This window comes from Hyperoodon ampullatus (genome assembly GCF_949752795.1).
Source record: "Hyperoodon ampullatus genome assembly, chromosome: 10".
NCBI classification, from domain to species: Eukaryota; Metazoa; Chordata; class Mammalia; order Artiodactyla; family Ziphiidae; genus Hyperoodon; species Hyperoodon ampullatus.
The window spans coordinates 70,780,633-70,802,215 of NC_136923.1; the positions used below are offsets into that span (position 1 = coordinate 70,780,633).

A 21,583-nucleotide genomic window follows, 5' to 3' on the forward strand; every position below is an offset into this window, starting at 1 on the left:
GGCAGACGCCTCCCGCAGCCCCGGCCAGGCGCCCCCTTCCTGGCCGCCCGGGCCCCTCTGCTGGGCCACCGGCTGTCCCGCGGCCGCCGTGCGCAGACTTCTGTGCCGCATCTCCCCCCCGACCACTTTCCCAACTCCGTCTCCCGCAAACCCATGCCAGCGGCCCGGCCACAGCCCGAGCTCCCCGACCTCCCCTTTTCCACTGTGCCCCAGACCCCTCCCCGCCGTGCCCCGCTCACTATCAAAGACCCCCTGGGAAGGCAGAGAGGCCTGGGTGTGGACCCCCAGCTCTATACCCCCCCAGCCCCCCAGCACAGCCTTTGACTCATAGCCCCAGGGACCCTGCGGTGGCAGCTTGCTGTCCTTCCCCCTGACCTCCCAGCTGGAACTCGAGAGCCACCCCTGTCCCCAGACCCGTGCCAAGGCAAACGCTAGAAGGCTCCCTGCTCCTCTAGAAGCAGGCAGGCCTCCCCTCACACACTCGCCTGACACACCCCCATTTTGACCCCCTTGGTGGTCAACATGCACCAGAGCCCATACTGGGAAACGTGGAGACACCTTGGCCTCCTGGATGCCCTTGGAGGGCTGACCACAGGTGGACCCCTGCAGCCCCTCTCTGCCTTTCCTGCCTCCAGGCTCCTGGGCTGGGGGCTGTGGTCAGCCTGCTTTAGGAGAGAGGAGTTGTCCAGAGATGCTGTGAGATGCTTGAGCAGAGAGGAGGTGCAGGCTTTCCTGTGCCAGAGAGCCATGTCTTCCCGTGACCTCCCACTCTTACCCCCAGACCTGAAGAGCTTTGGGGAGGGGGCTTTCACAGGCCTTGAAATTTGTCCCAGCGTAGGTGGAAGGCGGGAGGAGGGGTCTTTGATGAGGGCCGACTCCACCCCTGGCTGAGAATCCAGATGTGGACAAATATGCCTCCCAGATAAGGTGCCAGCCCTTCTTCAGCCCCCATGTTTTTTTCCAGACTCATTCCCTCCCTCTCCCTGTCCCCAGCCCAACTACTGCCCCTAGCTGCAGGAGCCATCTCCTTCCACACCACTGTCCCCCCGATGCTCAACCAGACTTGGGCTACCCTGGTGTGCGTGGGATCTTTTGGGAGCCAGAACTGCAGACTCACTACCTGCTTCTCTCACCTTTACCTCCTCCTCTGGCTGGGACAGGGTGGGGGTGGAAGGCTCTGCTGCCTGGTCCCATCCTGCTCCAGGCCATTTGCAGACCGGCTTTGGATTAAGGGAAGAGGAGAGGTTCTGGATGCTGCCTGTCTTCTCCCCAGAGGAGTCAGGCTCCTTGAACCTGCCCTTTCTTCCCACCCCTCATTCCTCAGCCCTGGGCCAAAAACCCAATATCCTGGGGCCATAACAGTCCTGGGGTGACAGAGAAGGGCAGGATGAGCCAGGCTCTGTGCAGAGATGGGGAGCTTCGGGGGGTGCCCTGCTGTGAGCATCCTTGACCCGTGTAGATCTGAGTGACAGGCTTTGAGGTTAGATTGCAGTAATTGCGACACAACCTCACGCCCACGTGTGACTCTAAACAACGCTGAAATCTGTATTCTATTTTCTGTTCATGAGACCAGCAAGACTAGGTTGCTCCCTTCATGTCACTGCCGGGGGGACGGGGGACGAATCTCTGAAAAGGAGGGTTCCCCGTGTAAGGTGAACCCAGCAGTCCAGGAACAGAGAGGACAAAGGGGTGCGGGCCTGGGCTGGTGCCTAATACCTGCTCACCCAGCTGGGACTGAAGGGAAAATGGAGTGAGCTGCCCACAGTCAGGCTGGCCAGGCTGGAAGGGGGTGCAGGCAGGAGGGTGGCAGAACTGACCTCTGAAGAAGGGGACCTAGGCTACTCCTTCATTGTTGCCGGGAAGGACCACCCCCTCCCCTATAATTTTCCTCCGCAAGACCCCTGTGAGGGAACTGGTCTACTGAGGAGACGGGCAAGACTTTGGCACTCCAAGTTAGAACCAGACAAAACCGGGTTCAAGTATCAGGTCTGCGGTTAGCTGGTGATCTTGGGCAGGACATCTGACCGTCGGGAACCTCTGTTTCCTTATCTGTAAATAGGGATCATGAGCCCTGCCCCATGGGGTAATGGAGAGGATTGGGACACTGGCGCCCTGAAATGGCAGCTTTAGTCACTTGGGGGATCTGACCCACTTGTCCTCGGGAATCTGGAAGCCTTCTCCAGGGCAGTGGAAGAGGGCTGGGAGGGGGGCTATCGGAGGCCCCGTGCCTCTGCACTCTAGTGAAGGGTGGACGGAGTCCAGGGTGTGCGGCGGTCACCGTGGACTTTGTCCTGAGCTGGGCTCCCTCCCAGACATGGAGTCTGGTGGGGGCCAGGGCAGGAGCAACCAAGAAACCACATCGTGCCTTGGATGCCTTGCTCTGGGGAAGAACAGGCTGCTCCTTAGCTGCAGCCTGCCCCTGAACAGATTCCTCTGTGTGCATGTGAGATAGAGAGATACAGAGATATAGAGATACAAAGATACAGGATAGAGACAGGTAGAGAGAGAGACAAAGAGAGAGGGACCAGGGGGAGAGGGGTGTGGGCTGTATGAACCCCTGTTTCTCCTCTGTACTTGTATGTGACCCTCTGTGTGACAGCCTGCCTGTGAGTCCCCGTGTATGAAACATCTCAGCATGTCATTGTGTGTCTGACAGTGTGTATATATGTTTGTGACTCCAAGTGTGATACTGCATCTATGGGAAGGTCTGTGTGTGTATGAGAGAGACATCTTAGTGTGTGAATGAGTGTCTGCCAGTGTGTGTCTGTGTGTGGGTGAGAAAAGTGTGCTTGTGACAGAATGTGTGTCTGTTTCTCTGTATCTATGCATGTGACAGTGTGACTTGAGTATATGTCAGTCAGGGTGTGTGTGTGTGTGTGTGTGTGTGTGTGTGTGTGTACACGTGTACCTGACAGTCTGTGTGTTCATGTGTGGGAGAGAGACTCCATGTCATGTCTTAGTATGTAAGTACGTGCTCCACACACGTGTGATAATGTGTGTGACAGTGTATCCATGTGAGGGGTCTGGTGCACATGAGAATGTGTGTGTGGTCTTCCTTTTCCTGCCCTTCTGCTCATGTATCTGGAGTCTATAAGGAAAAAAAATGGGGCCAAGAGCCCGGGGTCCAGCAGCACCATCCCTCCAGGTCTCAGAGGGCCTCGGGGATGGTTGGGCTCTGGAAGTTGGGCAGAGAAGAAGGAGGCAGGGGTCCTGGGAGGAGCTGCAGGGACGGTGCAGGGCTGCACCTGTTGGGAGGCGCCAGAGTTGACATTGGAGCCCTCTTTTTCCTTTGGGGAGGCCCTCTCCCATTTTTTCCACCTTAGTGGCCTCTCTTTCCTCCTTCCCCTCAACCAAAAAGGTTCCCAGAAAAGGAAAGGATCTGATGCACTTATTCACACTGAGAAACGAAACTGCCGGAGGAATTCTTCACATTAGCAGCCAGTGTTTGGAGAAAGCGTGCCATCCTCGGCTGTTGGAAAGCCCCTCACCCTCTCCACATCCTTCTCTTCCTGCTCTTCTTCCTTAGAACACTGCTCACTCGTACAGGGCTGGATAATTCCTAAAGGTTTTCACTACTTTATCTTGCTGGATCTGTACAGGAACTCTTTGAAAAGAACGATATGCCCATTTTACAGATAAGGAAACTGAGGTCCCAGAAGATTAAAATTTGTCCCATCAGTCCCACATTAACAGACAGAGCTGGAATTTAAACCAAGGACATGTGACTCTCTGTCCAGTGCTCTCTCCTGCCCACCACTCCTTCCTGGCATCTTCTTTGTCACCTCCTGCTTCCTTCCCAAACACCTGGATCTGAGAGATGCCCTCTCCTTACTATAAACTCCGCCCCAGGCATTGTCCCCATTTGCCTTTACCCCCCATCAGAGAACTCCCATGAAGCCTGGTGAGTCCTGATTCTAAAAACTGCCAAGCTGCCCTCACCCTGGTCCGCTGGACCCCCCACTGCTGCCCTGATCTCCCGGCCAGCTCTGCTGCCTCTGAGCGGCAGGGCCCTCCACCACTGCATCCTCCCCACCACTGACCACCCCCTGCCCCTCCTCACCAGGCCTGGAGCGGGGACTCACATCACAGGAGGATGAAATGGGCGGAGGCCGGTGGGCAGGTCCTTGGCCCCTCCTCACAGTTCCTTGCCCTCGGGCATGGAGGCTTTGCTAATGGCTGTGTTGCAGCTGGAAGATGCCACAAATTAAGCAGAATGATGGGTCCTTGGCAGGAAAATATGTTCCTTTCCTCCTGCTGGGAGTTTGTTGTTCCTAGAAATGAGGGAGGGGTGGGACCCGGACTCTCCGGGAGGCCTGGCTGCCCAGGTCTGCTCTGCCCTCTCCTGTCAACAGCAGAAATCGAAGACAGCTGCCGTTGACTGTGGATTTTCCACGTGCCAGGGGCCCTTCGAAGCATTAACTCACTTAATGCTCACGGGGAGGTAGGGACTATTGTTTTTCCCAATTTGTGCAGGTGTGAGCTCAGGCTAGAAGTTAAAACTCTTGCACAAGGTCACAAACTTAATTTATGGGAGGGCCAGAGTCAGGCCTGGCCCTGAGCCCAAAGCCAGGGCTATTCACTCTTCTCTGTGGAACTGTGTTCCCCTGAGCCCCTGGACCCTGCTGCACCGGGTGACCCCAGCCTTTTTCCAGACCAGAGCCTCTGGTCCCAGGTCCTGCCTACTCTCTCCCTGGCCCAGAAAATTCTCCTGAACATCAGTCCAAGGCTGTCTTCTGCTTGCTCACCAGAGCACCGACGTCCCCACTTCTGCGCCTGCCTTCCTGCTGGGTCCTCCTGCTGAGATGCCCACCCTCTGCCCTTGCTGGGGCCCAGTCTCTCCCTACACCCCTTCCCTCCGCCAACCCCAGCTCACAGTCCCCGGCGTCCCCCAGGGCTCTCAAGTCTTCACCGAGCCCTGCCCCAGCCATTCCCTGAGCACTTTCACCGCTGCCTTCTCTGCTATGTCCTGAAGAGCATTTGCTCCCACCCGACCCCCGAGTAGCCTGGGGACTCTCTCAGGCCAGGGCTCTGGCCTTCATCTTTGTGCTCCCCATGTCCCCCCAGTCCGTCCCCCGACCCAGAGCCTGGCACAATATTATTTCCATAAACGCCAGGTGGGGAGAGGCCAGAGGTCTGGTAGTTTGTGTGTTTGGGCAGGGGGTGTGTGGTGAGCAGTATTTGGAGAACTTCAGCTGGGGCAGGAAGCAGACGGTGGACCCCTATTGTCAGGAAGCTATCTGAGGGGGGACACAACCCCTGTTCTTAAGGAGCCCCAGCCTGAGGGCGACACAGCCCTGCCCTCAGGGAGCCCCCGTCTGAAGATAGTTTCTTGTCCGAGGCTCTGCTCCGAGCAGGTGACAAGGCTGCCTCTGTCTCGAAGCTCTCTGGGGTGCTGGTGGCCAGGCTGGCCTTCCTGGTGCTGGCCTTTGCCTTTATCCCCACCCTGAGACTTCTGGTTCCCATGGGCTTCTAGTCCCTGCTCTCTGCCCCAGACACACCTTCTGTCCCAGTTCCCAGCAGCGACCTTGCTTGCTGCCTGCTTTCCTCCTAGAGCGATCAGGTGGGATTTCTCCCTGGTCTCCCTGCCCTGACCACCAGCAGCTGCTGCATTCCGGGGAGGAGAAGGAAAGCGGGTGGGGGTCGGGGGGTGGATCCACCAGGACTGGCACTAGTGAAAACTGCGCTGGCCCCTCAGTTGTAGCTAAAATTGACACTGCCTTGGCTGTTGGATTTGATTCCTTATTTATTTGTTTAACAAATACACTTGACCTTTGTGCTCAGAAGAGCACTGTCTTTTAGGTTTCTCTGCCTGTGGCCTCAGCACACTCACTCCAAGACTGTCCCCTTGCTTGTCAAGCAAGCTTTGTCCCCTCCCTAGGGCTTCCTGTACCGCCAGGGATGAGCCCAAGACAACCTGTGTCTTTACGGGAAGTGTCTTATAAGCCCCAACGCAGCTTAAATCTGGGCAGATTACCCGGAAACCAGATCCAATGTGTTTAGGGCACCACCCGTCAAGGGTGGTGCAAGCTCCCAAAATGAAGCTGTTTTAATTTCAGCACGCATGTGTATTTTTGTGATTTCAAAAAGTGAAATTTTGTTTTAAATGGTGTGTATAGGTCCTAAATTTTATACAAGGGGCTCCCTGGTCATCTGTGTGTCTGCAGGCTCTAAAGGAGGGATATTTATAATCTTAAGCCTGTTCAGGAAAAAATACAAATAAAAAAGAAACATAGTCCCAAGACATATCTAAAGAAGTACGCTAAAATGTCTGGACATGGATAATTCTCACTTGGGTGCATCTGCTTGGGTCTCTGCTGAAAAGCCAGCTCTGTTACCTTATCTATCCACAGAGAGGGGGCCCTCCCATTGCAGACCCAATCTCTGTGTTCTGGAACTTTTCTGACCCCTTCACCCCATGTCCTCAGGACTTCTGCAGTTGATAGAGCTGAATATTTGATCTGTGTTGTTAGGCTGCAAGGAGACAGTGGGGGTCATGTTGACCTCCCAGGTAACATGACTGCATTTTGCAGGAGGGATGCTAGTGGGCAGCATTACCAGCACCGAATCCCACCTCGGCCCACACCTTCCACGGCTCCGTCACAGTCACTGATCTGGGAGACTCCAGGTCCGAGCCTTAGCTCTGTTCCTTGGGGTGCTGTGTGACCTTGACTGAGACCCTCTCCCACTCTGGGCCTGCGTGTTGCCTTCAAGACTGGTGGACGAAAGTGTGAGAGCCTCGCAGGAAGGCTGACTGGGTGCTGGAAAGGAGCCCGTGGCAGTCACAAAGCCCAGGGCCCTCAGGAACTCTCTGCTGGGTGAGGGCAGGTGAAACCGTGAATGAGACACACGCCCAGCCAGTGGCCCTTCCCCCCACTCACCCCCAACGGTGTCCTTTCAGTAGCCACTGGCTGGACATTTACTACACCCCAGGCTATGCCCTGGGAGGGATAAAGATATAAAGACATCCACCTGGAGCCCCTCTTTGTGTTGTCACCCTCTTTCAGAGATGGCCAAAGCCTGTGGAGTTTGGGGCTCTAAGGTCCCCTGGAGATCAAGAAACCAAGTGTGTGTGTGGGGGGTTGGGCATAAAAGAGAGGTTGGTTGGACCTAAGGGGCCCCCTTTTCTTTCTTCTCCCCAGGGTGCCACCGTGTCCCTCTCGGAGACAGTGGAGAAATGGCGAGAATACCGACGCCAGTGCCAGCGCTTCCTGACCGAGGCTCCGCCCCCAGCCACAGGTGAGTGCACCCAACCAGCTCCCCACGGCGTTGGGAGGTCCCACGCCTGGCTGGGCATCATTTGCCTCTCTAGGACCCCTCATCTACCCTGTGCCTTGGGGTGTGGCCTCGTTGCTGCTGTGTTCCCCCTCACCCCTGACTGGGGCCCCTCAGGAGCAGACACCTGGCCTTTCTATTCTGCATCCTCCTCAGCACTTCCCGGCCTGTGCCAGGGCAGGAGGCCCAACCCACGTACTTATAGTAATAAACGTTTAGGGGGAGTGACATACAGAATGGACTTGAGGACACGGGGAGGGGGAAGGGTAAGCTGGGACGAAGTGAGAGAGTGGCATGGACTTATATATACACTACCAAATGTAAAATAGCTAGTGGGAAGCAGCCACATAGCACAGAGAGATCAGCTCGGTGCTTTGTGACCACCTGGAGGGGTGAGATAGGGAGGGTGGGAGGGAGACGCAAGAGGGAGGGGATAGGGGGATATATGTATACGTAGAGCTGATTCACTTTGTTATACAGCAGAAACTAACACACCATTGTAAAGCAATTATACTCCAATAAAGATGTTAAAAAAAAGAAAAAAAAAAGAGCAGAGGCTTGATAGGCCTGTGTTCCAGTCCTGACCTGCAGTCATGACCCAGTCACCTGAGGAGGGTTATCTTAGCCTGGAGAGCTACCATCCCCCTCCTCCGTGGTGTGTAATTTAATAACAGGCCCATGAGGATCGTTTATTGAGCACTTACTATGCTCAGTTATCTATGCTAGCTCTGCTCTTTGTCCCCACAAAGCCCTGTGGGCTGGGGATCAACCCCATTTTCCAGGTGAGAAAACAGAGACCTTAAGTACTTTGCTCCAAGTCCCACTGTTGATAAGTGGCACCTGCTGGGCGGGTAGGAAGCCTCAGTGGAGGTGAGCTGAGCGCAGGTTTCTGCCAGGCAGCCTCCCCGGTGGGGAACCTGGAGGGAAGGGCCCCGGTCAGGCTGGGACTCAGATGCCCTCGTCCTGCTGCACCAGGCCTGTTCTGCAACCGGACCTTCGATGACTACGCCTGCTGGCCGGATGGGCCGCCGGACTCCTTCGTGAACGTCAGCTGCCCCTGGTACCTGCCCTGGGCCAGCAGCGGTGAGTCCCCTCCCCTGCCCTGTGCCCAGGAGGCCGGGGTGGGAGTGGAGCTGGCGCGGGGTTCGTGCTGCCTCCTTTCCCCTGAGACACAGCCTCCCCGCTCCAGGAGGCCTTTGGGCCTCCTCCTGGTGGGCTGCCTTTCTTTCCTTGGGGGTGGGGAGCAGTAGGGGGTGGCATCCGGTGTAACCTGGGCCTGAGGCCCGTCCTGGCAGGTGGGGTCTGCGGGGAAACCGTGGCGTCTGACTTAAGAAAGAAATGTGAGCACCCTCCTGCCTCAGGAAAGGAGTCAGGTAGGAACAGTTCCTGGGGGTTCGGTGTGGGGTAGGGTTACTCAGAGGTGTCATTGCTCTGATGCATGTGTGTGTGTGTGTGTGTAATGCGTGTGTTTGTAGCTGCCGCCCACCTGGTAGTGGCCTGTAGCCACCTCCTGACTCTTCAGGGGTTCACTGCTCAGATGAACCCAGATGGGAGTAGTGATCGGGGCCTTGGTGAAGTTGCCCCCCAGGCCCTCCCCGGCTCACTCCTGTCTGCAGGGGACAGTCTGCACTGGGAAAGCTGTGACTCTTTGGAGTACAGAGATCTACAGAGGCTGCATGGGGAGCTCTGACTGGAGGGGGAGTTAACGTGCCCCCCAACACCTACCCACTTGTCCCAGGCACCAGGGAGGCTAACAGGAGACAAGCGCCCTTGCCTCAAAGAGCTCACAGTCTCAAGAAGGGAGAAAGGGCACTACTTTATAATAATGGCGTTAAGTACCTGCTATGTGCCCAGACCTGCCCTGAAAGCCGAGTATTCATTTAATCTTTACAACTACCCCGTGGGTGTGCTTGTTTTGTACAGATAGGGAAACTGAGGCCCCAGAAAGTTTAAGTCACTCGCTCCAGATGACGTGGTAAATGGCAGGGCCAGGATTTGAAGCCAGCCTGTGCTCTTAATTACAGTGCACTGAAGGGGCCTGAGACCAAGCAGAAACTGGCCCAGAAGCAAGTGTGAGATTGAGGTCATACTCTGGGAAGCTAGAGGGCTTCCTGGGAGAGGCAGCCCCTTAGTGGAACATCAGGGCACCTGGCAGGGCCCAGTGTGAGCTTCACCTCGGAACACAGGACTGGAGTCAGATGAAGCCCAGGCAGGAGTCCTGAGGAGACTCTCTCCTGCTATTCCCTCCCAGTATACCCACCCCACCCTGAGGTGCACAGGGAGAGCCTGGGCCTGGAAAGAGGCAGGTGCCTGCGTAAGACAGAGCGGATCAGTGCCCTTCACGCAGCGTTTCTGCGGCCAGCTGTAAGCACTTTACACACCTACACTCATTTAATCCTCACAACAGCCCTGCGAGGCAAGCACTCTGGTGACCCTCCCCTTTTACACAGGAGGAAACTGAGGCAGAGAGATGCTAAGTGACTTTTCCAAGCTCACACAGCAAGTGAGTAGCAGACCCACAAATAAGCCAAGGAGTCTGGTTTAGAGTAAGCATGTTTCACTGCTACACCAGGCTTCCTCCAGTGTGTGGGCACGTATGTGTGCATGTGTGTGTGTTCCTGTGTGCGTGGCTCTGGGCATGGGGACAGGCGAGTGGCCTAGGCCTCTGCTGGCTGGGCACACCCCAAGGGAGGGCGGTGAGCTGCCTGCCCTCTCCCTGGAGATGAAGAAGTCGAGTTGTACAATCTTATGGTTCTGCCTGATGCTGCTCCGAGTGGCTGTGTGAGCTTGAGTGAATTTCTAGACCTCTCTGTGCCTCAGCTTACCATGTGGGAGATGGGATAAAGCCGGGTGATGGGGGTGTTGGGAGGATTGTAGGTTCTTGAAAATTGGTTGCTGTTAATTTCTTCCACCTACCTGACTTACCTTGCCCACTTCCCGCAATACGCACACTTTCCTTGCTCCCCAATGGTTTGGGACTGGCTGCCTGTCCAGCTGGGGCCAGGCCTCTAGACCCCAGGGAGCCAGGCGCAGGACAGGGCCCATCACTCAGCACTAAGCTGCCCCCAGCTCTGCCTGCCGCTCGCGGCTCCATCCATCACCTTTAATTTTATTTGAGCAGGAAATAGGTCCTGGTGGTGCCCGTTTATGAGCGAACACGGTTTTATTGCTTTCTCCGTGAAGATAACAGCCACTGTGCAGGCCCCCTGCCAGCGCCCCCCTCCCCTGACTCACCAAGCTAATTCACTCCCTTTTCTGACACGTGGGATCACAGACTCTGCCTCCTTCTCCCCTCTCTCTGAGTTAGGGACCTGCAGAGACACCCACCGTGGGGTCCTGCAGCATAATTGCTGTCTCTGGCCTGTCCTGGCTGTTCAGCTTGGCAGAAGCTGGCACTAGGGGCTTCCCTCACCCCCTCCCAGAGCATGGGGGAGCAGGAAGGGGGCCGTTCTGGAACTTTCTTGGGCCGATCAAGGGGGTAGACTGTGGAAAAACGTCATAGTGGGAGTTCAAAGTGGAGAGAAGCAAGGGGGACAGGTCTCAGGCAGGGTCCTGGCAGAAAACACACTCAGCTGGAAATTTGAAAAGAATTTAATGGAGGGGCCACTTCAGAGGCTGGCAGGGTTAAGGGGCCAAAAAGGTACATAAAGCACCAAGGACCACAACAGTGGGAAGCTTTAGCATCCCTAGGCCCGAGTGGGGCAGGAACAGCTGGAGGTCGTGGTGATGGAGAGGCCACCAGCAGGGCAGGGCCTTGGCCACAGAGGGGCAAAGCCACTGCCAGAACCTCAGAATCAAGGCAAGAAGGGAGCAAGGGAGAAATACCCCAGCCTCTCTCTCCTTCCACCCTCCTACCTTGTGCTGGTGCCTCCCATTGGCCAAACCCAGCGGAGGGCAAAGAGCCCAAGCGATGCTGTCCACGGGGCTCAGCCTTCTGGGGTGCAGAGCAGGGCAGAGGGATGAGTGACTAGAGAAAGAATTAAATTCAGAACAATTCCCCGGGGCAGGTCTGTGTCAGGAGCTGGGGATGTCAGTGAGACCTTAGGGGTGTGTGAGTATACGGGCATTGGGGAGAAGGGGTGACCTTCCCCATGGGGCTGAAGAGGTCAGCTCAGGGGCCTGGGAAGTGGTGCTGAGGGAGGTCAGAGCCACCTCTTCTGCCTGGGGTGTGGCACCAGGAAGGCTTCCAGAGGGAGGTGATATCGGGGCCAGGCCTGGAAGAACAGGCAGATGGAGAAGAGGGAAAGAGTGCCCTCCAGGGAGGGAGGATGTCAGGCTCAGAGATGGGGCCAGCCCGGGCCTCAGAACTATACAATATCCCAGGGAAGCCAGCCAAGTCCTTGAATTCTGACCCCTCTAAGTCAGAACTGGGGATTGCACAGAGAGGGTGGGAACAGGTGAGTCAAGGAAGGAAGGCGTTCAAAGGAGATGCCTTGTGTCCACAAGATTTTCTCTGTAAACCAGAAGGCTGGAGTGGCCTCAGAGAGCCTGTTGCCACCCGAGGGCCCTCCAGCAGCCTTGTTTAACCACAAACAGCTGATCTGCTCATTACAAATCATTCCAGTCTGATTAGCTGCACCCCCTTCTGATCCCTACCTGTTAGCTTGGTTCTAATTATAGGAGAGTCATAAAATGTTTTAAAAATTGTCTGTAACTCACAGTTCTTGGAAACTCTGACAGGTGCCTCCCTTGAGCTTTTACAGCAGGCCAGGGTTGCCAGAGGGAAACCGAGGCCCCAGCTTGGCCCTGGAGGAGCTCCGGCTGAGGCGGTGTCCTAAGCTCCAGCCCGCCCCCAGTGCAGGGGTACTGTTTTGAGGAATTGGTGGGGGCAGGGGGGTGGCAGCAGGTCTTTCACTGTGACTCTGTTTTGAAGACCAACCAGGTACCAGGCACTTCACATGCTTTATCTCCTAATCCTCACACCACAGACCTGGGAAGTTATCATGGTTCCCTTTTTACAGATGAGGAAACTGAGACCTGAGGAGGTCTGCCCAAGGTCCCATAGCTGGTTGAGGGCAGAACCAGGATTGACCTTGAGTCTGTCGTTCAGAACCCGAACTCCTTCTCCTAGGCTGTGGTGTGATGTGTTGCCCCTCACACCCACCCCAAGCGGACACCTTCAGTTCGAGGCCTGCCTTTGACTGTCATTCCAGCACTCTGGGGAGGGCCTATGACTGCCCGCTTTGAATCTTGGCTTCCCGGCCCAGGAGATGAGGGCCCAGGAGTCCGTGCTGGCCATTGCTGTTGCCAGGATGCAGGAGCTAATGGATTCATGAGCGGCTCTCCACAGCCCTGAGTGCCCACGTCCACATGGAAGGGCGGCTGTTAGCTTGATTAGAGACGCCGCTGCGGTTTCCGGGAGGGGAAGGGTTTAATTGGGGGTTTTAGTTCCAGCACCAGGGTCTGACTTAATGAAATATCCCTAAGCCTCCTGGCATGCGGCCGGATGCCTCCTGGTATTGACAAGACCAGAGCCAAGGCTCTGGCTATGATTTATCAGCAGCACCTGGGCCAGATAAAGCTGGGCTGATAAGCCAGACTGTGCCCAGACCCACCCCATCTCCAGCCAAGATGGGCACCTGGGGACCACAGCCCGGCCAGGAACCAGCCCTGGCTTTTAATATTTGCTGCTAATGAAGGATAATTGACAGACACACTCGCATAGGCTCACTGAGCTTCGCAAGGACGCAGTGATCCCTTGACACTGTTCCAGTAACACATACATCTGTGCACACACTGCCTCCCTACCCTCCCAGCTTGCCCTGAGCAGAGGGCCCAGGAATGGCAGGGTGCCGGGGGCCCAAACTGGCAAGAGGACCTGCTGGGAGGATGCTGAATGTTGGCAAATCCAAGCCTGGAGGAAGGGCAGATAAATGGCACATGGCCATTGTTGACTGTTGGCAGTGAATTTGGCTGCTGACTTTTGGCCTCTGGAGACCAAGAGCTGAGGGCTGCAATCTTTTTTTTTTTTTTTTTTTTTTGTGGTATGAGGGCCTCTCACTGTTGTGGCCTCTCCCATTGCAGAGCACAGGCTCTGGACGCGCAGGCTCAGTGGCCATGGCTCACGGGCCTAGCCGCTCCGTGGCATGTGGGATCTTCCTGGACGGGGGCACGAATCCATGTCCCCTGTATCGGCAGTTGGACTCTCAACCACTGCGCCACCAGGGAAGCCCCATGAGGGCTGCAATCTTGATTCTGCCGCTTCCTGGCTGGATGACCTTGGGCAAGTCACTTGGCCTTTCAGAGGCTCAGTTGCTTCATCTGTAAGGTGGGATTTGCTGTGTCTACCTTGTAAGGTGGTCGTGATGTCCAAGGTGTCAGGCATACAGCAGGTGTTCAAAACCTGATTCTATGAGTGAGCAGCCTGCAGAGGGGGTTCGAAAGGAGCAGGTAGGAAGGAAAACGTCAATTCAAGCGCCTCCTGTATGCCAGACCCTGTGCCAGCTGTGGCAAGTGGCTGTTATTAGGGTCACACTGCTGCGGGCTGCGTACTGGGTACATGGCGCTGCGACAGTTTGGGCCCCTTTGCGATGTCCTCTCCCTTCCCCTGGCCCCTCTGCCTTCTCTTTTCTCCCCATTTCCTCCCATCTAAATGGGTTTCCAGAGAAGGTTCTGATATCAGTCTCACTGTCCATGGAGTCAGCCCAGATCCCCATCACTGCTCTGGGGTCGTCGACTCCTGAAGACTGGTTTGGCTCTTATATCAGAAGACCCAACCCCTGGTGAAGAATTCCAGGCATCCATGCAGCAGATAAGAGAGACATTTGGGGGCCCTTGTAGTTGCTTAAATCAGACCTGGTGCCTCCCCTTCTCTGCCTTTGTCCTTTCCTGATTTTGTTCATAAATGAGTCAGGGGGCTATTGGGACACTGGTCCTCCCACTGCCCCAAGGCCCATCATTAGATTTTCAGGCTTTTGTTTCTCTTCCTGGGGAAGTCTCTTAAAATGCAGTTTCTTCTAGAAGCAGTGATGCCACAAGCTGACTCACCCCCCAGTATTACCAGATAACTTCTGTCTCCTGAAGCGGGTCAGGGTCTCTGAAAGGGAGTGGAGAAAGGGGAGAGTGAGCTGGGAGCCAGGGACCGGCTCAGGGAGGACAAGGGTCCCACTGGCAGGCCCTGCAGATGCCTGACTGTGCAGGCAGAGAGCTGTCCCTGGCCCCTAAAGTGAAGGTGTCCTGGCATATGGCAGCAGTGGGCGGGTTGATGGTTTGTGAACTGTGAAATATAGCCCCGTCCTAGATGGTGCGTCCCTTCCCGGCCCTGGTGGTGTGGGCCCTGGGGTTGATGCTGCCACCCTCAGGCACTCATGTTAATGATCCTTTTCCACAGACCTGCCCTTGCTGCTGCCTCTCCACCTGGAAACTTCTGAGCAGCCACTGCCAGCCAGGGCCTCGCGGCTTCTCCACGCTCCCTCCTTCACGCTGAGCCTTCTTCCCACAGCTGGGAGGCTGGTCTTTAAAATCTTTTGTCCTTTAGAATTTTTAAATCTTTTAAAATTCGTCCTGGCTCCAGCTCCCCTCCTTGATCCCCCTGTGCTAAATCTCTCCCCACTTTTGTCCCTAGTTTCCTGGCCCTGGCGTCAGACTTACATTTCCTCTCAGACAAAAGTAATCCCCTGTCCCCTCTTGTGATCTCACTGCAAACTTGGGGCCGCAAGCCATCCCCCTCCCTGGGTGGGTGGACAGTGAGGCACGGCAGGGTGGTCGCCTCAGCGCCAGATGCCCAGGCAGGATGTGAGTGGACACAGGGACATCCCACCCCGTGCTCTGCTGGGCCTGTGTTTGATCTCTCTCGGTTTGCATTTATGTTATTCCTTTCTGCACCTTTTGTTTTTTATTTTCTGTGAGAGTCTTGATTCTCTGAAGCCAGGGACTGTGCTTCCTTCCTCCTTCAGACTGGGAGCTCCTTGAGGCCAGGGGCTGGATGTTTCCCCACTCTCAGACTGGGAGGTCTCCAAGGACAGTCTCCATCTCCAGCTACTTGGAGCTACCTGAAGGGAAGAGCTGGTCTTCCCTCCCCCCACCACTACCCCTTTGAACAGAGTGTCTCTAAGGGCTATGTCTCTGCCATTGACTATGTGTTCCTTTTAAATCAGATGATCTTTGAGAACAGGACTCGGTCTCCTCCATCAGATTAGAACTTCTTAAGGGCAGGGCTGTGTCTCCCCTCAGACCGGGGCTCCCTGAGGATGGGGCTGGGTCTCCTTCTTTCTCTCAAGAGCTCTATGCCCACTTTGTTCCTGGGGTCTGCTCTGCCCAAGAAGGTGGGGCCTGAGTTCTGTGAATCAGCAGTCTCAGAGGGTGGCCGTGGGTCTGTTGGGGCCACTGCTCGTCAGCACCAAACCTTGTCCATAGCACGATTTGAGGCAGGGGTGTGGAAATGGGCTAGCGCGGTCTCATCTCCATAGTGTGAATTCATCAAGCTGCATTCCAGGGTGGCTGAGAGGAAAGGCTGAGGGTGGGTCAAACAGGCACATGGCAGGAGAGGAAGGCCCGAGGGTGTGTGTGTATGTGTGTGTGTGTGTGTGTGTGTGTGTGTGTGTGTGCAGAGGGGTCAGTTCTGGGGCAGCTGGGGTGACCCCCAGGGTGGAGAGGGGTGAGGGGCAGGTGGCCTTGGGCCGAGGCTCAGCTACTGCATGTCTCCGCCCCAGTGCTGCAGGGTCACGTGTACCGGTTTTGCACCACCGATGGCCTGTGGCTGCACAAGGACAACTCGAGCCTGCCCTGGAGGGACCTGTCCGAGTGCGAGGAGTCCAAGCGAGGGGACCAAGTGAGTTGAGCCGGCGAGCTAGGGGGCAGCAGGGTGCCAGCTTCATGGGAGCAGGGACCTGGGCATCTGGCGAGTTGGCCTGTGGCCATCTGCCCATCCCCCAGCCTCTCGGGCTTTGCACACCATGCTTTCTGGACAGAGGTGGTGTGCGTTCACCTCTCCGGCCTTGGAACAGGGCCCTGGAAATCCGAGGACCATCGCCATAGGTTATTCTCTTTCTTAGTTCCAGGGTCCCAGTGGGGCTGCGTTGGGGCCCCACCTCTGCCCCTGTCCCATGGGAAAGAAGAATGTGGGAGAGGAGGGTTGTGGGCCACCCCTTGTACACTGTGTCCCCCGTGTGCACACAGAACTCCCCGGAGCAGCAGCTCCTGTCCCTTTACGTCATCTACACGGTGGGCTACGCATTCTCCTTCACCGCACTGGTCATCGCCTCGGCCATCCTCCTGGGCTTCAGGTAAGGGGGCTGCTTCAGCCTTACCTGCTGTTCTGTCCCCAAATAGAGGAGGGGGCGCCAAGCCGAAGCAGCAGCGCAGCAGGTTCCTCTCCTAAGAGATGTCCAGAGAACCCACACCATCTATGTGGTAGACTTATGAGGCTGAAAACACAGGCTACGACACTGTGTACTTAGTCTAATCTGTGCCGTGTAAATGTGTGCGTATGATACTGCAAAAAAGGAAAAACAAACACTACACGTGCACACACAAAGCACATGCTCCACACCTTAACAGTGGGTGATAGGAGTGGGGGAAGTCCTCTCCGGTGAGCGTATGTAACAGGTCATCGGGAATTCAGTATGATTTTAGACAAGACCTCAGGGGGTTAGAGATTCTGCTCTCTTTGGAGCTTGTCAGCTCCCATGGAAAATTCTTTCCTAGGTCTAACCTGGATGAGCCGTTCCTTCCAGAGTACCAGGCTCTTCCCATGCCCTCTGCACTGATGGCGGTGGGCCAGGAGGGCTGGGTTCAAGGGCAGGAGGGGTTCCGAGGGTAGGGAGCTCAGGACACCAGCCAGCAGGAACAGGAGAGGTGACATTCCTCCCGTGGTCCCCATGGCTTCTGGCACAGTCAGGGCTGGGCACACAGTCAGTGCTTCATAAATGCACTCATTGAGAATATTCTCCCCTTTTATTATGAAATGTTCACCTGTGCACGCACACCATCCAGCCCAAGAGCTAAAGCCCACCGCGCAGTTAAGCTTCCCCGAGTAACGCTCCCTCCTCACCAGAGGGAACCCCCGAGGGGCCACTTATAATCCCCACGCATCTCTCTGTACTTTTACCACATTTCTAAGTATCTATACGAATATATAGTGTGGGGTTTGCATATTTTAATGGCATGTTGGACATATTCTTCAGCAGTTATTTTTGGCCTGACATTATGTTTTTGTGAGGTTCATTCACATTGATACAGGCAGTTCTGTTTCATTCATTTTAAGTGTCACTCCATTGTATGATATATTACAGTTTATTTATTTGTTATCCTTTTAATGGACATTTGAGGTGTTTCTCTTTTCTTTTCTTCTCTGAATTATAAACCTTGCTACAATGAGCATTCTTACCCATGACCCCTTGTGCATTTCTCCAGGGGCACATGCCTCTGAGTAGAATTGCCTGGTCTGAATACAGCGTGCTGTTGCAAATTTATTAGGGGTTGTGAAGTTGTTCTCCAAAGTGGTCATGCCAGTTTGCCCTCTTACTGGTAATACATGAGAGCTCCCTTGGCTTCACATCCTCACCAGTATTTCCTATTTTCAGACCTAATTCTTGCTAATCTGAAGTGTGTGAAATATCTCACTATGATTTTAATTTGTATATCACTGATTCCTGGAGAGATCTAGCATACTTTTTATGTTTCATTCTGTGAGTTGCTTGTTCATATCCTTTGCTCACTTTTTTATTGGCTTATTTGGCTTTTTCTTTTTATTTTAGGCATTCCTTGTATATTCTGGATAGTAATCCAGGATATATCCTCTCAGCCTGTGGTTTATTTTTTCACTCGCTGTATGGTGCCTTTTATGCAGAGAAGTCCTTAATTTTAATGGGATGAAATATATCAATGTATCTGATTTTATTGATAAAATAAATTTATCAGTAAGTGTTATCAATTGATAAAAATTCATTTTTCCAATTGATAAAAAATGTATCAATTTTTTTTCCCAAAGGCCAAATTTCTTTATGGTCTTGTTTAAGAAACCTTTCCTTATCCCAGGGTCATAAGTTTTGCACATCCCTTATGGCTGTTTGGTGAACCTGGAATTTATTTTTGTCTGTAGTGAAAACAAGAGATTTAATTTCATTTTTCCATGTATACATATTACATGTATACATGTTAATTGCATCAGGACCATTTATTGATAGCAGTGCCTACTCTGCCATGCAGCAAGCATCATCTGTGCCTGAGTGGGTCTCTGTCATGTGGATTGTTTTCCATTGGTCTAGTTATCTGTCCCTTTGCCTATGCTATGGTGCCTTAACCACTATAGATTCGTCAAAAACCTTGGTTTTCTTGGGACTTCCCTGGTGGTCCAGTGGTTAAGACTGCACGCTTCCACTGCAGGGGGCATGGGTTCAAACCCTGGTCGGGAAACTAAGATCCTGCATGTTGTGCGGTGTGGCCAAAAAATAAAAACAACTTGGTTTTCTTATAGCAAAGGCCCCCACATTGTGGTTCTTTAGGAGTGTCTGGAATATTCTTGGCCCTTGGCTCTTCTTTATAAGTTTTTAAAATTTCCATCAAAAAACTGTTGGAATTTTTATTATATTTTTATAATAAATATAAATATATTTTATTATAGCTATATTGAATTTATTCAATAGCTATATTGAATTTATTATAGCTATGAATTTTATTATAGCTATATTGAATTTATTGGTTATTGTGAAGAGAATAGACACTTTCAAGATAGTCTTTCTATCCATGAATCTTCCGTTAATTTGCATCTTCTTTAATAATTTTAAGCAAGTTTTACTGTATTCTCCATAGAAATCGTGCTTTCTTCTGTTAGACTTATTTCTAGGTAGCCAATTAAAAGTAGTGCAAATGAATTTTTTAAATTTACTTTTTAATTGTTTATTGCTGATGTACATAAACATACACATCAGCAACCTTATTGAATGAACTCTGATTAGTTCTAATAATTTGTGTGTTGATTCTCTTGGATTTCCTATGAAGATCGTCTATCATCTACAAATGATGACAGTTTTGTGTCCTTATTTCCAATTCTTATGCATTTTTCTCCTTGCCTTCTTACAGTGGCTAGGATCTGTAGTACAAAGTTGAGTAGATGTGATGTAAGTAGATCTTACAGCTAGATAATCCTAATTTTGTTCCTGATTTTAAAGGGAATCTTTCTAAAAATGTTCAGGTAAGAATGATGTTTGCTCCTTGTTTGGCTAGATAGCCCTTATTGGGTTAAGAAATGCCCTCATCTTTCCGGTTTGCTATGTGTTTTTACATGAAAGGATGTTGAAGTTGTATCCAATACTGTTTGAATTCCTGCCGTATGCTTAGCCTCACTCTGCCTCTGTAAGGCAGCCTGGAGGCATATTAGACAGGGGCTGTCATCAAGAAGCCAAGCAAGTCCCCAGTGGGGAAAGTGGTCCTCACACAAATCACTTGGGTTACACGTGACTTTGTAGAAGAGAAGATGCAGCAGAGAAAAGATAGAGTGTGGACGGGGTTGGGGGTGGCAGTAACCACACAGCTGAAGACTTCATGGCCAGGCAGGATTTGAGTTGGACCCAAAGGATTTTCAAGGTTATGGGGAAGAAGGGCATCCAGAGGAGGAAAGACAGGAGCGTGGTCCCAGAGCTGGACACATGCCTGAGGTGTGCTTTGGCCTGAGAACCGGGGGTTGTGGAGCAGAAGTGTCGGCCATTGTGCCAGGGCGGGCCCTGCTTTCTCCTGCAGACACCTGCACTGTACCCGAAACTACATCCACCTGAACCTGTTTGCATCCTTCATCCTCCGAGCACTGTCCGTCTTCATCAAGGATGCAGCCCTCAAGTGGATGTACAGCATGGCCACCCAGCAGCACCAGTGGGATGGGCTCCTTTCCTACCAGGTGTGTGGTGTCTCCATGGAGGGCCTGCGGAGGGGGTGGACAGTCCATGAAAGTCTGTCTCCCCCACCCCACCCAGGCCTGATACAAAGAAAGGCAAGAGCTTCCCAGGCCTGGTCCTCGGAGCCCCCAGTGTGATGGGAGAGGCAGGGAGAGGCTGTCCACCCTGGGGAAGCCCCCAGCCTAAGAAGGGAGTTACTGCCCTGCCCTTAGGGAGTTCTGTTTGACTCAGGCGAGTGGTTTTTGGAGACAGACCTGGGTTTGAATTCCAGGCCTGCCACTTAACTAGCTAATTTTTAGGCAAGTGATTTAACTTCTCTGGACTCCAGTTTTATCACCTGTATGGGGATAATATTAGTTTCCTCCATCCAGGATAGTGAGGATCCGATGAGCTAAAGCAGGTCAAGTTCTTAACACTGGCTCCGGCTGGAAGTTGTCAGCTCTGTCACCCTGCCTTCACCACGGCAGGGTTGCAGCTGGGGCAGGACTGGCAGCGGGGTCAGGAGAGGTAGGGGCAGAGCTCTTGTCCCCTGGGGACCCTTCCTCTGCCCCCAGGACTCTCTGGGCTGCCGGCTGGTGTTCCTGCTCATGCAGTACTGCGTGGCGGCCAACTACTACTGGCTCCTGGTGGAAGGGGTGTACCTGTACACGCTGCTGGCCCTCTCTGTCTTCTCCGAGCAGCGCATCTTCAGGCTCTACCTGAGCATAGGCTGGGGTAAGGCCAGCTGTCATTCATTTCTCTCCCCAGCCCCGACTGAGCACGGGGGGAGTGGGAGACCCTGACCCCTCTTGGAATGGCTGCCTTCAGGCTACCCCAGGAGGCCAACTGGGTACTCAGAACACACTGCTGGGCCAAGGTATGGGGCCCACTGGAGAACCCCCTGCTGGGCACAGGACTCGCTGCCCATGGCGCTGTCAAGCCATTGTCCCCCATCCCCACGCCTTTGCCTGACTCTCCTCCCTTAAAGGAAGCAGAGGCCTTCACCTGATCTAGCCAAATACACGATGCACACCATTGGCTGTCATGGCACCGGCCTCAAAGATCCCTGCTGCCAAGACTCTTTGGGGATAGAGCCCCACATCCAGTCCTGGGCAATGCAGCCCCTAAGGGAAATGGAGGGTCCTGAGCCACATGGCAGGGGGTCCCTGGGGCTGCAGGCTGAGGGGCTCTGTCACATGATGATGAAGAGGATGGCTCAGAGGAGAGCTGAGTAAGGCAGGGGGGTCGGCCGGAAGCCAGCTGAGGAAAGAGTGGACCCTGGATGTGCCTGGAGCCCAGCTGGAAATGTTCTAGCCAAAAAAGTCTGCCAAGAACCATTGTGTCTTTTTTTTTGCTGGAACATTTCTGGTTGTGCTTCTGCCTCTCGCCATGTGGGATTCCGATGAGAACACAGGTAGGATGGGGCAAGAGCTGAGACACCCACCCTAGCAGCCCCTCACCTCCACCCTCTACCCCGGAAACAGATGCAACAGCGCTTCCTC

At 53.8% G+C, this 21,583-nt stretch overlaps 1 protein-coding gene across 1 annotated transcript in view; it reads left to right on the forward strand.

Moving 5' to 3' along the window:
- GLP1R (glucagon like peptide 1 receptor) overlaps nucleotides 1-21,583 on the forward strand; it is a gene marked incomplete at both ends in the record, with an annotated part of 31,705 nt that overhangs the window by 251 nt on the left and 9,871 nt on the right. The window contains 6 exons of the mRNA XM_079713082.1: nucleotides 7,140-7,236; nucleotides 8,248-8,355; nucleotides 15,924-16,042; nucleotides 16,390-16,496; nucleotides 19,951-20,104; nucleotides 20,657-20,816. Coding sequence (XP_079569208.1) covers nucleotides 7,140-7,236; nucleotides 8,248-8,355; nucleotides 15,924-16,042; nucleotides 16,390-16,496; nucleotides 19,951-20,104; nucleotides 20,657-20,816 — 745 coding nt within the window. The remainder of the gene's footprint in view (nucleotides 1-7,139; nucleotides 7,237-8,247; nucleotides 8,356-15,923; nucleotides 16,043-16,389; nucleotides 16,497-19,950; nucleotides 20,105-20,656; nucleotides 20,817-21,583) is intronic.